The 13,474-nt window shown below is 43.2% G+C and overlaps 1 protein-coding gene across 2 annotated transcripts in view; it reads right to left on the bottom strand.

The window, feature by feature from the left end:
• LOC135916276 (uncharacterized) overlaps window positions 1–13,474 on the bottom strand; it is a 165,654-nt gene that overhangs the window by 41,679 nt on the left and 110,501 nt on the right. For both annotated transcript variants that reach the window (XM_070541280.1, XM_065449600.2), the window contains 3 exons: window positions 11,726–11,876; window positions 10,744–10,875; window positions 4,695–4,925 (listed from right to left, as the gene is read on the bottom strand). In XM_070541280.1, the coding sequence (XP_070397381.1) occupies window positions 4,695–4,925; window positions 10,744–10,875; window positions 11,726–11,876 (514 nt within the window). The remainder of the gene's footprint in view (window positions 1–4,694; window positions 4,926–10,743; window positions 10,876–11,725; window positions 11,877–13,474) is intronic.

Genomic DNA, 13,474 nt, shown 5'->3' with positions numbered 1-13,474 from the left:
CGGGATTGCAGGAATCGCTTCAGTATCAACTTACAAGTATTTAGGCATCCATTTGATACCTGATCTAAATTGGTCTTTTCATATATCACAGGTTACTAACGAGGCAAATTGCGTCCTTGGTTACTTTCGACGAACCCTGCGACTAGCAGTGAAATCCCTTGCTTACTTAACACTTATCTGTCCCAAATTAGAATATGCATGTGCGATCTGGGACCCACATCAAAATAACTTTTCCACTACTCTCGAATCTGTACAAAATGACTCAGCTCGTTTCATTTTCTCAGCCTATTCCTATCACGTAAGTGTAACTGAACTAAAACGTGATGCTCATCTCACAACTTTAGCAAACAGCCGAAAAATTTCCAGACTGTGTCTGTTTCATAAATTCTTTTATCAACCATCTCTGAAATCTGTTATCAGCCCCGCACATTGCATTTCCAATCGCACAAACCACGGGAAGGCCGTCTACCCTCCCCCTGCCCGCACTTCTGCGCATCTGTCATCATTTTTCGTCCATACAGCAACGGACAGGAATGACCTGCCAAACGCCATCGTTGATCAGATCGACTTATCGTCATTCAGATCGTTCATAGAAGCAATGTACTGCTGAAATTCCACCCCCTCATGTAATACCCCTTCAATGGGGCCTTTGAGGTACTAATAAATAAATTAATAAATCTTGTTAAGGAGGCAATGGCTGAGCATAAGTTCGCCAAATAAAGGCGTTAAATCTAGGGGTGTGCGAATACAGAATAGTAGATTTCAAACAGAATATCAAATCAAATCAAGAAGAAAAAAAGCCAAATATCGAACTGAATATCAAATATCAAAAAATTTAACGAAAACTTTTATGCCTCCAAATTGTGCGCGACAAACACAGTGCTGCATTTGATTAGGAGGCTGATCACATTACTAGAATCTTGCTAGCTATCAGTAACTTAGGCACCTGTGAATCGAGATGCATAGTATGCTCTACTCTTACTAAAGGAAACACCACATTAGTATGCCAGTGCTGATGACAACTCAGTTTATATATGAAGGTATGGAAAACATTCTTTAATCGGTAGAATGTATGTCAAAGAAAATTAAATGCTTTCTTCCCTTGGAAGCTGAAGTAGCAAAGCTGTCCTAAATGTCAATGGGCTTTTCAGTTTAATAGTGGGCCATACTGCACTAAATGGCAATCTTCTATTGGTTAGGAAGTATTGCCTTCCGCTTTTCTTCCATAAAACAGGAGGGTTCTTCCACCTTTATGGCAGGTGGTTTTTATGAGTATCGTCAGCTTGTTAAGGCCAACCTGCACGACAGACGAAAGCGGGGAATGTGCACCACATCCCTTGGCACCACTCTGCGCAGTCATCAGCGCTGCAAGCATCGACCGTAATGAGTTCTCAAATTGGGGGTCCCCGGCAAGTTTGCGCGATGTCCTCCCCCTTCTCTTTCTTTTGCTCCACATTCCGCTGTTTTGGTGAATGCGTCTGCAAACAGGGGTCAGAGTGTTGTCATACGATACTTTCGAGCAAAGCTACGAAAGAGATCGTTGTATACCTATGAACATGGCGTTCAGAACGAGGGGCCACCGTGCAGTATTTTGCAAAGATGGCAGCCATAAACACGAAACAGTCATATCGTGCATTCACTTTCATTGGTGAGGTAGTTTGTCGGCTATCTGAGGGCATTGCCTCCTTTACTAGATGCCTACGGAATGGCTCGAGCACCCAGCACAACGGGCCTGCCCTCAGTTGTGAACTAGCGTCGTGAGGTGCCATTCACGACCGACACTATCATTGCGGGTGGTGCCGACGACTGGTGACCCAGCGCTTGGTGTTTATGTGGTCGGTACAACGGTGAAACATCGGTCGGCGCAATCCTTTGGGTTCGCTTTTTAAAGGCTGGGTTGGTTGCATGGCTGTAGAATAACTGTCACCTGTAAAGCCTGCAAGTATATGCTGAGCTATGAGTGAGGTTAATGGCCTTCGAGATCGGTGTTCAAGGATTCTGGACGCCATGAAAGGTAGTTTTGCCAGCCACACGTGGTGCTCACGACCGATGCTAATGGCAAGGAGAAAAGGAAAGGGTTAGGCAGCTGGTTTTTTGCTCATGCAGCAGACATCTAGTAAAGAAGGCAATACTGAGAGTCATGCGGCCGCTGTGAATATATCTGCATTGATTCAGTAACCGTAACTTTAGTCACCGACACCTGACAATGCAGCTCCAATTAGACCTAAAAGGTTAGACGATGTGGTAAATGTTATGACCGCAACGAAAATTTGCCGCCAGGCGATTTTATAACTGGCCGCAAATCGTCGCAGAAAGCTTGTCGCTAATATGTTCTTACGGGTAGCTCCTCAGTCATTGGTTGCAAGATCACATGTACAGGTCAGGTTGACGGCCATTGAAGGGGCATTCTGGTCCACGGTAGACCAGCCACCAACTACCGCTAACACGCAAGCCAAGTTCGTCTGTGTGTTTGCATGTGAGCAGAAAGCTATGAACTGCACGAATCTGCGTGCATGAACTCTGAATTCACTTATTCGATGTGATCAGCCTGCCTTGCGGTGGCTAAATCGTCCCATCTTCACACATGGTTTCACGATTTCCACATGCGCCACATGTGTTGTTCGCTCTGTTGACCTGGTCGAACCATGTACAGTCGAACCCAACTATATCGAACCCATTTACATCGAATTATTCTATATATCGAACAATTTCTAGGCACGGTATAGTTACAATGAGTATATATAGCAAAAATTACGTTTACATCGAACAAAAATAGCAGCGACTTCGGATATATCGAACGTCGAGCGTCGGAAAAGTGCCCCCAGAAGTTGGCTTTCCCTCGCTGTTGCGAGGAAACCCGACGGCGCAGCTCCATCCAACCGCTCTCTCTACCGTGACCGCGCTGCGTTAGACGAGTCGTCGACACCCCCACTGCAAAAAATGATCCTGGCCCGCCCGCAGCGCTTGCTCAGGCAGCCAATCAGAGGCTCTTGTGCCCTCGTCATACAACATGGCGAAAGTGCGAGTTGTCTCGGTGCTTTTCAGGTCCATTGTGTGTGTGCCTTGTGGGCCTTCTCCCGAAGTGTTGCCGTGATGTAGCGGCAGAATTTGCCTTTTATCGTGAAGCTCGAAATCATAAATCAGGTCTAACGCGGTGAGAAGTCGGGTGTGTCCCCGCAGCGTGAATGATTCCGAGGAACACTCTCAGGATGAACTTGAAGAATAAGGGGGAAATTAGGGCTAAAGCGCCACAACTCTCGCCCCAGTGCCCATGGCGCCCGACGTGTATGCACAGTCGTGTACGAGTGGTTCATCCGAAATTGCTTCAGCTGTGCCGGCTTTCGCGTGCTCGGTGATGACTGCAAATTCTGACGAATGTGACGCAGCCGTTGCCGGTGTTCCTGAAACTTGGAGCGAGCTGTCAGAATTTCCGGAAGGTGTTGACGAATCAACAGTGGACGAGTTTGTGAGTGCGAATGGTGGTGTTGCGACCACGGGTGAGCCCGAAAACGAAGACTACATTGCCGACATCGTACCGAGCACAAGTGAAAGTGGGCACAATGAGGAAAGCAACGACGGTCCTTTGTCTGCTTCCTCCGAAGTGATTGGTGCGCTCGCACTAGTCTGGTGCTTCTGCGCGAATGCGGAAGGTTGCGGCCTCAGCTGCTCCCGACTCCTTAGACAATGTGGAGAAGTGCGTGCGTCGCAGGCAGCGAAATTGCTCAAGCAGAAAGAAATGCAGGACTATTTCATGCGAAACTTAGATAGTTTCATCAATAAAGTCATTTTATAAATGGTGTGTGCTTTTGTGACATTCAATCATTCAGCAGGCTTATATCGAATTATGCTCTATATCAAGCTGATAGGCGTTTTTCTTGCGAGTTTGATACAGCCGGGTTCGACTGTACCGACAAAGGTTGCGCACCATGGGTGCACGCATCAAGACACCGACCACGGTCGGGTCATACATCGGAGGTACCAATATTTGAAAAATAAAATACTCGAGAAATCGAATGTTATATATTTGATTCGTGAATTGAATTATTCGAACATTCACTATTCAATTCGAAATCGAATATTCAAGTTTTTGCACACCCCTATACTCCATTCCATACATAGTAATCAACGCTGTGGAAGCTACGAAAGAAATTCGGTCAAGAAAAGTTATCACTCTGCGCGGTTCCGTCTATGCTTCGCTGCACACCAACAGCGTTCACTCGCGCGAGCATGCATGTGAGGTTCCTCGCGACAGATTGTAAACAATAAACCCGAAAAGAAGGACAAAAATAAAAATGATATAAAACAACGTGTGTGTTTGTTTTTAAGGATTAAAACTTGTTTCATTCAATAATGAGCCTGTATAAAAAACAGTTGCGCACAATGTTGTCAAAAAACGTCGAGCTATATCCAAGTGCGAACAAAGCCACTGCAAGAAGTCTCTCTAGCCTCCACAGCGTTGACTGCTATGTATGGAACGGAGTATAGCTAAATCCTTCCCTAGCATTTTTGGAAGTTCCATTCTTCAGCATAATGACAGTGTGACAATGCATTTTCGATACATGTTGCCAACTGGTAGGGTACACAGACCTAGCCAAGCAAAATTAGTGGCTTTTACGTGTGGCCTCTGCGTCATCAGTACGCTGTGCAGATGGAAAATGAAATTAAAAGTTCAAGTTTGGCAGTTGTAGGCACACCTGCGCCATGGGGCTGGGGCTGGCGCCAGCAGTAGGGAGGGCTCCGGCAGCAGCTGCCGAGGCCGGGTGCCGCAGGTTGCCCCCGTGGGGTCCCCCTGCGAGCGAGGAGAGCAGCTCGTTCTGCGCCACCACTGCCTGGAGGCGCGACCGACGTGACGACTGCGCCTGCAGCCGCAGGCTCTGTGGGTTGGCTCCCCAAGTCAGCAGACGCCCCGATGACAGCAGTGCCAGCTGCACAAACAACATTCCTTGAGTGAAACAAACTGACATCCGAGTAGGCTAGTACATGTTCACCTTGGGAACAAATCGACAAGAGACTGGTGTGGAGAAGAAGGCAAATTCAGACACACAGGTGCTAGCTGCAACTGGCATGCATTCATTGGTACAGCAAAGACCAACCAACAAACCACAACCAGAATTTATCATGGGTTTCAGTAAGATTACAGGTATTTGGGATAGAGAAGGAGGTCACATAGTCCAAGATTTCATCAGGTTATTCTGAATGAGACAATTACGAGAGTTAACAAGTAAAAGCAACAGTAGCGTAATAGTAGTAGTAGCAAGTAGTACATAGAAATTAATGAGTAAGATCATTTTATTTAAGGAGTGACTCTGTCACCTTGCTGGAGTGGGGGAAGATGGTGGGGGTGTTGAGAAGAGAGGTGGGGCGAACCTTACCACTGCCACCAATGGCAAAACACTCCAAAGGACTCTGCCGCTCCTAGGCAAAAATAAAGAATGAAAAGAAAAACACACTGATCCTCATTTAATTCGTAAGTGGAAAGTTTGGACAGCTTGAAATACTTTTCTGGCTCTGCTTTTTAAAATAATTTCTCTCCATAAACTTTTCATCCATAATAAAGTTTTTCATCCATCCATCCATCTGCATTTAGTACAAGCCCCGCATACGCTACTCACGCTGTCTGACCAAGGTTTAATGAGCTCTGAATATGCTTACGTGTCCTCTGAAGCTGTGGCCAAAGCTTGTCATCCACCCAGTCACCATTTAAGATATCTGCCGAAACAGAGCTTTTGTGAGCTGCACTGGCATCATGTACATTTATGGTAAACATGGAGGCAGCTGAGGCAAGGAATGGACATGTAACACTCTTAATTTATGTGAATTACATGGCTAAAAAATACTGCAAAATTCAGGGGCACACGAAAGCTTTGAGGAAGAAATATGAACGCTATGCTGAAAACCAAAAATTTTATTTCACTGGCTAGTTGTGCTGTGTGTAGTGCCTGAAACATAACACATTCAATTTGCTCGGTGGCACAAGCTGACGGTACGCCAGAAACGAGATTCTGTGGAAAAAAAAAAGACAAGTTTGTGCACGCAGTCACACCAATTGGTCTTGCACAGGCAGGCTGATGCACCTCTTGGACAACAAGTGATGCCTTTGAAGTCATGTATGAAAAACACCTGTGACATTAGACTGGACTGTTTAAAAAAGAGAGAAATTATTTTAAAAAGAAGGAAGTTGGAAGATGATTAAAAGATGATGGAATTAGAAGATGATGGAATAGAAGAATCGATTCACGATATGTCACAAACATTTGACAACATCATGAAACGTCTAGATAACCAGGACAAGGATATACAGTCGCTCAAGAAAAGAGTGGACAAGATTGATGAAGCGCGATTGAGCGAAACACAGATGCAGTTACAGGAGGCCATCAATGAACTCGAATGGCGCAGCAGGCGCCTAAATTTAGAGTTCCATGGTATTCCTGTGACACCTGGAGAAGATTTGCTTGGTAAAGTAAATGAACTTGCACCTGTTCTTGAAGTACCTTGCCTGAAAGATAATGATATTACTGCCACACACCGACTTCCCGCAAGGCCAGACAAAACCCCCGGTATAATTGTTCGTTTCAGTCGTCAAAGAGAGAGAGAACTGCGATACGCTAAACGTAAGAGGCTAAGAGACGTCGGGAATCGCGCTTCAATCCTCGAAAATATAACGAAACAGAACTGAGAACTTCTACGCTCAACAAAAGACTGGGCAGCGGCGAACAACTTCCGTTTTGTCTGGCATGCGAACGGCAAAATTCTTATGCGGAAGGCCACTGGGGATCGAGCGACTGTTGTCAAGAAAGACACGCAGTTGCAATCGTTGACTTAGTAGCATTGCTTGTGTGATTACCCGATATGGTTGTCTTACCCCACCAGTTCTCTGAAAAAGTAAAACCACGAAATTCTTCTTTGTCTTTTCTTACTCTCAATTGTCGGTCTGCAAAATCAAAAATAGATGACCTAGAACTTTTTTTCATCGCGTAAGCTTCCCCTTCTCTGTGATTATATTAACACAAACCTGGTACAAAAATGACTCGGAAATGTATGCGCCAACCACCGTATGCTCATTTCTTCGTGACGCGAAACAACAAAAAAGGGGGCGGTGTATCTATCCTTACGCAAAAATACATCGATTGCCACCTTGAAAGAGAGTACACATGTGTAACTGATGACTATGAAGCTGTAGTGGTCCGTGCAAATGAAAACATGTTTGTTGGCTTGTATAGGCTGCCCGTTGGCCGCTCTGATAATTTCTTTAGTTTTTTTGAACGCTTATTATGTTTTTCAACTGAGCAGAATCTGAAACTTGTTGTTGGAGGTGATTTTAATATTAATTTACTTCAACATGATTCTAAACAAATGACTTTGCTATCGACTGTTAGTATGTATGGCTATGATATTGTTTCGACAAGCGCAACGAGAATAACAGACACATTAGAGACTTTGTTAGATTTATTCATAACGAATACCATGCTTGAAGAAACTCCCGCTGGCACCATAGCTTGTTATATCAGTGGACATTTACCCGTTTTTCTACTTTTAGACACAGTTTGCCGTAAAAAAGCTAAACGTCAACGCGTTTATTAAGATATTTCGGATGCAAACTTGACGCGATTTAAAGAATCCCTGCAGGATATTACATGGGAGTGCATATATGAAATCAAAGATGCAGATAAGGCATATGACGAATTTCTTAATCTAGTGAAAAATGCTTATCACGCAAGTTTTCCCACAAAAACTGCTAAACGGACACACAAAATAAGGAAACCTTGGGTAAGCAAGGATATATGCGATAAAATTAAAACCAAAGAACAACTTTACGCTACCTTCCTTAAAACTAAGGAGCTAAATGTATTTGCTGAATTTAAGCAGCTTAGAAACAACGTTATGAAGTTGCTCCAGAAAGCGAGGTCGGCGTATTACTCTAATCTATTTTCACATGACACTAAGCGAACCGACCTGACCTGGAAAAAAATAAACACTGTGCTCAGGCGTAACCAAAAATCCAATGAAATTGACTCAATATGTTACGGTAACGATTATGTTTCTGGTTCTGCTTTAGCCAATCTGTTCCAACAATTTTTTTATTAACCAATTTTTAAGTAATGCAGTACAACAACACAAAAGTATACACAGACCTTGCACAAGCCCAAACACCATATTTTTTTTACCCAACAGACGCTCAAGAGGTAGCTTCCGCAATAATAAACCTTAAAAACAGTAGCGTTTGCGACGTAGACAACCTGCAATTAGGACCACTAAAGTATGTAGTGCATGAGATAGCGCGTCCATTAACGCACATTTTTAATCTTATCCTCTCCACTGGTGTATTTCCAAAAAACATGCAGATTGCAGAAGTAACTTTAATTTTTAAGGGCGGTGACAGAAACGTATTGAAGAACTATAGACCTATATAGATTTTACCCGTTTTTTCCAAAGCGATAGAACAGCTCTTGTATATAAGATTGTCTAACTATTTTTCTAAGAAATCATCACAACATAATTGTCAGCATGGTTTTCGTCAGCATTGTTCGACGGAAACCACGCTGCTAAAGCAAAAGGAAATAATTTTTAAAAACTTTTCAGACCATAATTTAACACTGGCAGTATACATAGATTTATCGAAAGCGTTTGATTCATTACAGCATGAAATACTACTTGATAAATTGCAGTCATACGGTGTAAACGGCATTGCGTATGACCTCCTAGCTTCTTACTTAAGGCATTGTGAGCAGTACGTATCAATAGGAACATCCTCCTCAGATATTAAATGCATAAAGATGGGAGCACCTCAGGGCAGCATATTGGGGCCACTTTTATTTTGTGTTTACGTTAACGACCTACACTCCTTTACCTTAAATCCACATGTAACATCAATTTGCTATGCTGATGACACTACATTATTAATCACCGGTAAAACAACTGACGATACACAAAAGATATCTGATGAAACAATGCCGCTGTTCCTGGAATGGACAAAGTGCAATTCCTTACTTATTAATACCGCAAAAACAAAAGCAATACTCTTCAGACCAAAAAATAAGGTTGTAAGCTTGCTGCTGATTACACTTGGTCACACTGTAATTGAATAGTAGAATGCATGAAAGTGCTGGGCGTATATTTTTCAAGTACTTTAACTTGGGATGACCATATCCACGAAACTCATAAAAAATTGTGCAAAACTGCAGGTATGCTAAACAAATGTAGACATATCATTCCTCAACGAACAAAACTACTACTATATAACTCGTTAGCCCTTTCTCAGTTATCCTACGCCCACCTAGTATGGGGCACAACAACAAAAATGAATCTAAACCGACTGTTCCTAATTCAAAAGAAGTTTATGCGAATAATTGCAAACGTCCCATATGATTTTCACACACAGCGACTCTTTAAACAATTTAAGGTTATAAATGTCCATGATTTTTACAATTATCGTTTACTCCAGACATATGGCTCGGCTACAAAAAAGAACAACTCTTTTTACAGCGAGATTTCAGAATTAAGAGAAAATATTGCCGTATACACTACGTGTCACCACAATATTTGGCACATACCTACTCCTCAAAACAACTATGCGAAATAATCAATCGCTTTTACTCTTCCAGCTCTGCTCAATAATCTTGCCAACAAATCTGTAGATGTGTCACAGTTGTCTAAAAAAACAATGAGAGATCAGTTCCTGTGAATTATGATGCATTTATTTATCTATTTTCATATATCTTTGCTCATAAATGTGAAGCTTTCTTTTGTATTTTGCAAAATGCTTATGTTCCGTTGTGCAATCATTGTTCGTACATCTGTATGAAAATTGTTTCATAACTACTGCTGCTGCTGCTGTGTAAAGGGGCAGCCACCTCGTCAAGCTACTAATCTCAGTAGCTTTTCGTGGCTACTCCTTCCATGTGCATTTGTTCAAGGAGAATAAAAATTCAATTCAATTCAATTCAATTCAAGCTCTAGTTGAAGTTGATCAAAGACAATGTCTTGCGGGCAAATTTGGGTTGAGAAGGTACCGGGTTTTTCTCGTGATCGAGTTTCCATGCGCCGTGTGAAAAGGACGAAGCAACAACGCAAGCGGCAGCAGGCCGACCGTGAGTCAACTGACTCTGAAGTCGTCGCACCTGCAAATCGCTTTCAAGATACGGCACATGCCACTTTGCTAACTACTCAGTTGCTACAAGAGTGCAAGCCACCCCACCTCCCTCCCAAGCTGCCTTCCCACTTTCCTCCCTCGTGTGCGATTCAGCTCACCATCACACACTTTCACTCACACATACAGTATGCGGCGTACAGGGACGATGTTATTGCCCTTGGGCTTTACACGGAACATCGCAACGACCACAATGGCAGAGATGCGCCTGGAGTGCCCATATCATTATAGGAATGACATCGATACATTTGCATGTGACCCATATCATGAAGTGAGACGTCGCTGTATTTTTTAAAAATCACTTACCAAATGAACAGGTGCGTCTTACAGACATTTTCTAATTTTTTGGGGAAAACTGCCCTTTTGAGGGAGGTTCAACACATACAAAGGTGCGGCTTATAGACCGGAAAACACTACTAAAAACGGGAAAGAAGACCTTGTCTTCAAAAAAACACCAAGGAGTCTTGCGGTCCAAGCAAGCCTTAAGGCACATAGGGAAAATTAGCAGCTGTGAATACGCCCGGAGTCCCCGACTGCCGAACTAGTGGGGCTGTGAAATTGCAGAGTTTTACAGTAGCGTGTGCTGCCTCACGTACCACTTGGAAGAAGCCCGAGCAGAGCAGGCGCACTGGCTCGCCCAGGTCGACTCGCTGGGGGCTACTCTTCTTGGGCGACCGGCCCAGGCCCAGTTGGCCAAACAGGTTGCACCCAAAAGTGAACACCACACCCTGCACAAGAACAGGAATACACAGAGACATTGTGCACAGGTGACTGCAAGTTCGTGAAGATTCGGTCCACAAGATGTGTCTTCAAGCTAACATAACACGAAACAATAGGTAAGAAAAAGTTGGGCAAACTTCAGTTGATCAGCATTAAGATTTGGGCTTATTGGTATGTCATCGTGCAGGCTTTACGGTCCAGTGCAACCAGCACATGGATGCAAAGGAAGAACAAGGCACACAGACTGTGCTGTTTGCGTATCACCTTCTCCCTCTGCACCCATGTACTGGTCGTGCAAAAAGAACTTCAGTAGGTTCATTATCAGTTAGTGTGTCACGACAGTGAGCATGAAGAAAGGAAATAAGGACTAGGCCAATCAGTGAATGCAATGAGCAGTAAAAATGGGGAAGGGGGCTTGTCGGTACATATCTACGAGAATACTCCGGAACAAAGAGAAAAGACGAGATTAGACAACGCAGGGTGCAGCAAGGTTTGTCACTTGTCCCATTCTCTTTTTTGGACAAATGTTGTCTCCCATGAAAAGACAATTGGGACAAATTGTCCAACAAGGGGGCCAAACAGTGAACCTTCCTAATCATAGAATTCAATGGCTATTCAAATGCAGAGTAATTTTTTTCCCACGTCCATTCCGTCATGCCGCACTGGTTTGTTTATGCAATACCCAAAATGTCCTCGGCAGCATTAATCTAGAGGAAAGCAATAGCGTTGCAAAACAGCAGCAAACAAATGGGTAAACAAACATAATTGCTGATTGGCAACGATCTATTTACACAAAAGAAAACAACAAAACTGGAAAACAGCACCACAAACACCGCTGTTTAGGATGGACTGACCCACCTCGGAGGTCAAGGCAACCGAGTGACCGCAGCCTCCGTAGGCATCGACGACCTTGTGGTCAACCAGGCTGGCCACTTCTCGAGGCTGCCTCTCATCAGCACAGCCGCCGTGGCCGAGCTGGCCATGTACTCCCCAGCCCCAGGTGAACAGGCTGAGTTGTTCGTAAAAGAAAGTAAAATGAGAATGCACGTTAGGATTCGATACACCATTACGCCAAAATAAAAAGCGAAGACAAGAACACGAACAGGAAGGCACCCTTTTCTTTCCACTTCACCAGCGCAAATGACACTTGCGTGATTCATCCAGAGATGCTTACTTTTGTGGACGGCGAACATTTCAGTGATAGCACAGTTCTGAGCAAGTGAAACGTAATAACTTGAACGTGAAATGTTTGATATGTTTTGTGCTATTTCCCACGTACATTTTCAAACAAGCTTTGCAGGAAGATGGAAACTCAAAGTGATTGACAGTGCTCAAACAAGAGATATCAGTGAGCCAACGTTTCAACAAGGGGATTTGTGTTTGTCAGTTTTGTCAGATTAAACATCATATGCATTATCACACTTATGTTATATTGATGCAATGCTTCAGTTTTGGTGCATCTCAAACATTGTAGCCACATGTAAAAAGACAGGCGCTTGCTACCAAGAGAACAGTGCTGGGACATTGTCTGCCGAACACTGTTTAGGAGAGGGGATTTAAAGATTGAGGAGTAAGGTTTAGCTCGAGGACAACTATGATTACCCTATTCCAATGCCTATGAAATACCGAGATGTTCTCATTATACAACCGTTGAACTTATTTCAAAGAATACTGTTGCATTTAAGAGAGATGGCTGGATTGTACCAACTTTAGCAAGCGAGATTTTCATCTGGGGCCTCGAATTATTTACAAATATTGCTGAAAAGTGAACAGAAGCACAACATTTACAAATCCATAGCTGCCTACTTAAAACAGATATCGCAGTTCTGTAAGCCGCAACTGCTGGTGTATCTGGAGTGGCCAGATACAATGTAGCAGTTTACAAATTTTTTAGAAATTTTTACAATGCTTACAAATATTTCGCAAAAGTTCTACTCACAAATTAAGTGGTTTGTATTTCAGGTTGGTGTATGTACATCAATTTCGTCTGCTTTATATGTCTCAATATGCTCACTTTACAGAATCTCTTGATGTTTTTTATTCCATAGTTACAAAGTTGCAATCTTGAAGCTTCCATTTGCTACAATTTTGCAACTATAGACAATGTTTGTAACAATAAAATGAATACCCTAAAGACCAAATTGACTCCCTATAGTCAGTAGATATTAACTTTTTCTTTTAAATGCAACAAACTTCATCAAATTTTGTTCAGTGGTTGCTGAGCAAAACGATTTCTCCATTCCCAAGTATGCTGATAGAGCTTCGAAAGTAAAGTTTTCGAAGACGAGTGTTGCCTGTTGGTCAACACACACACAAAAAAATATCTTGCTGAGCTTCAGCGTTGAGTACAGAGTTTCTGGATAAATGTCTTCGGCCAACACTATACCACAGGCAGCAAGCACCATTAGTTGGATGAGAGAAGGAACACATGATGAGGAAGAATCTTGGCAACCGACTTGCATTTTTTCGAAAGCACATTCAGCGGAGACAGACAGATGCAAGATCCCCCGTTGCAGTGGCATCACATAGGAAACGTAAAGCAAACTCAGTGTGGTACACCTGCGGTTCACACACGACGAGAACTGTCTGTACAAGTTCCACACAGAG

Source organism: Dermacentor albipictus, chromosome 6 (assembly GCF_038994185.2).
Source record: "Dermacentor albipictus isolate Rhodes 1998 colony chromosome 6, USDA_Dalb.pri_finalv2, whole genome shotgun sequence".
Lineage (NCBI taxonomy): Eukaryota > Metazoa > Arthropoda > Arachnida > Ixodida > Ixodidae > Dermacentor > Dermacentor albipictus.
Note: the sequence above shows the minus strand (reverse complement) of the source record. Positions and strands in the feature narration are given on the sequence as shown.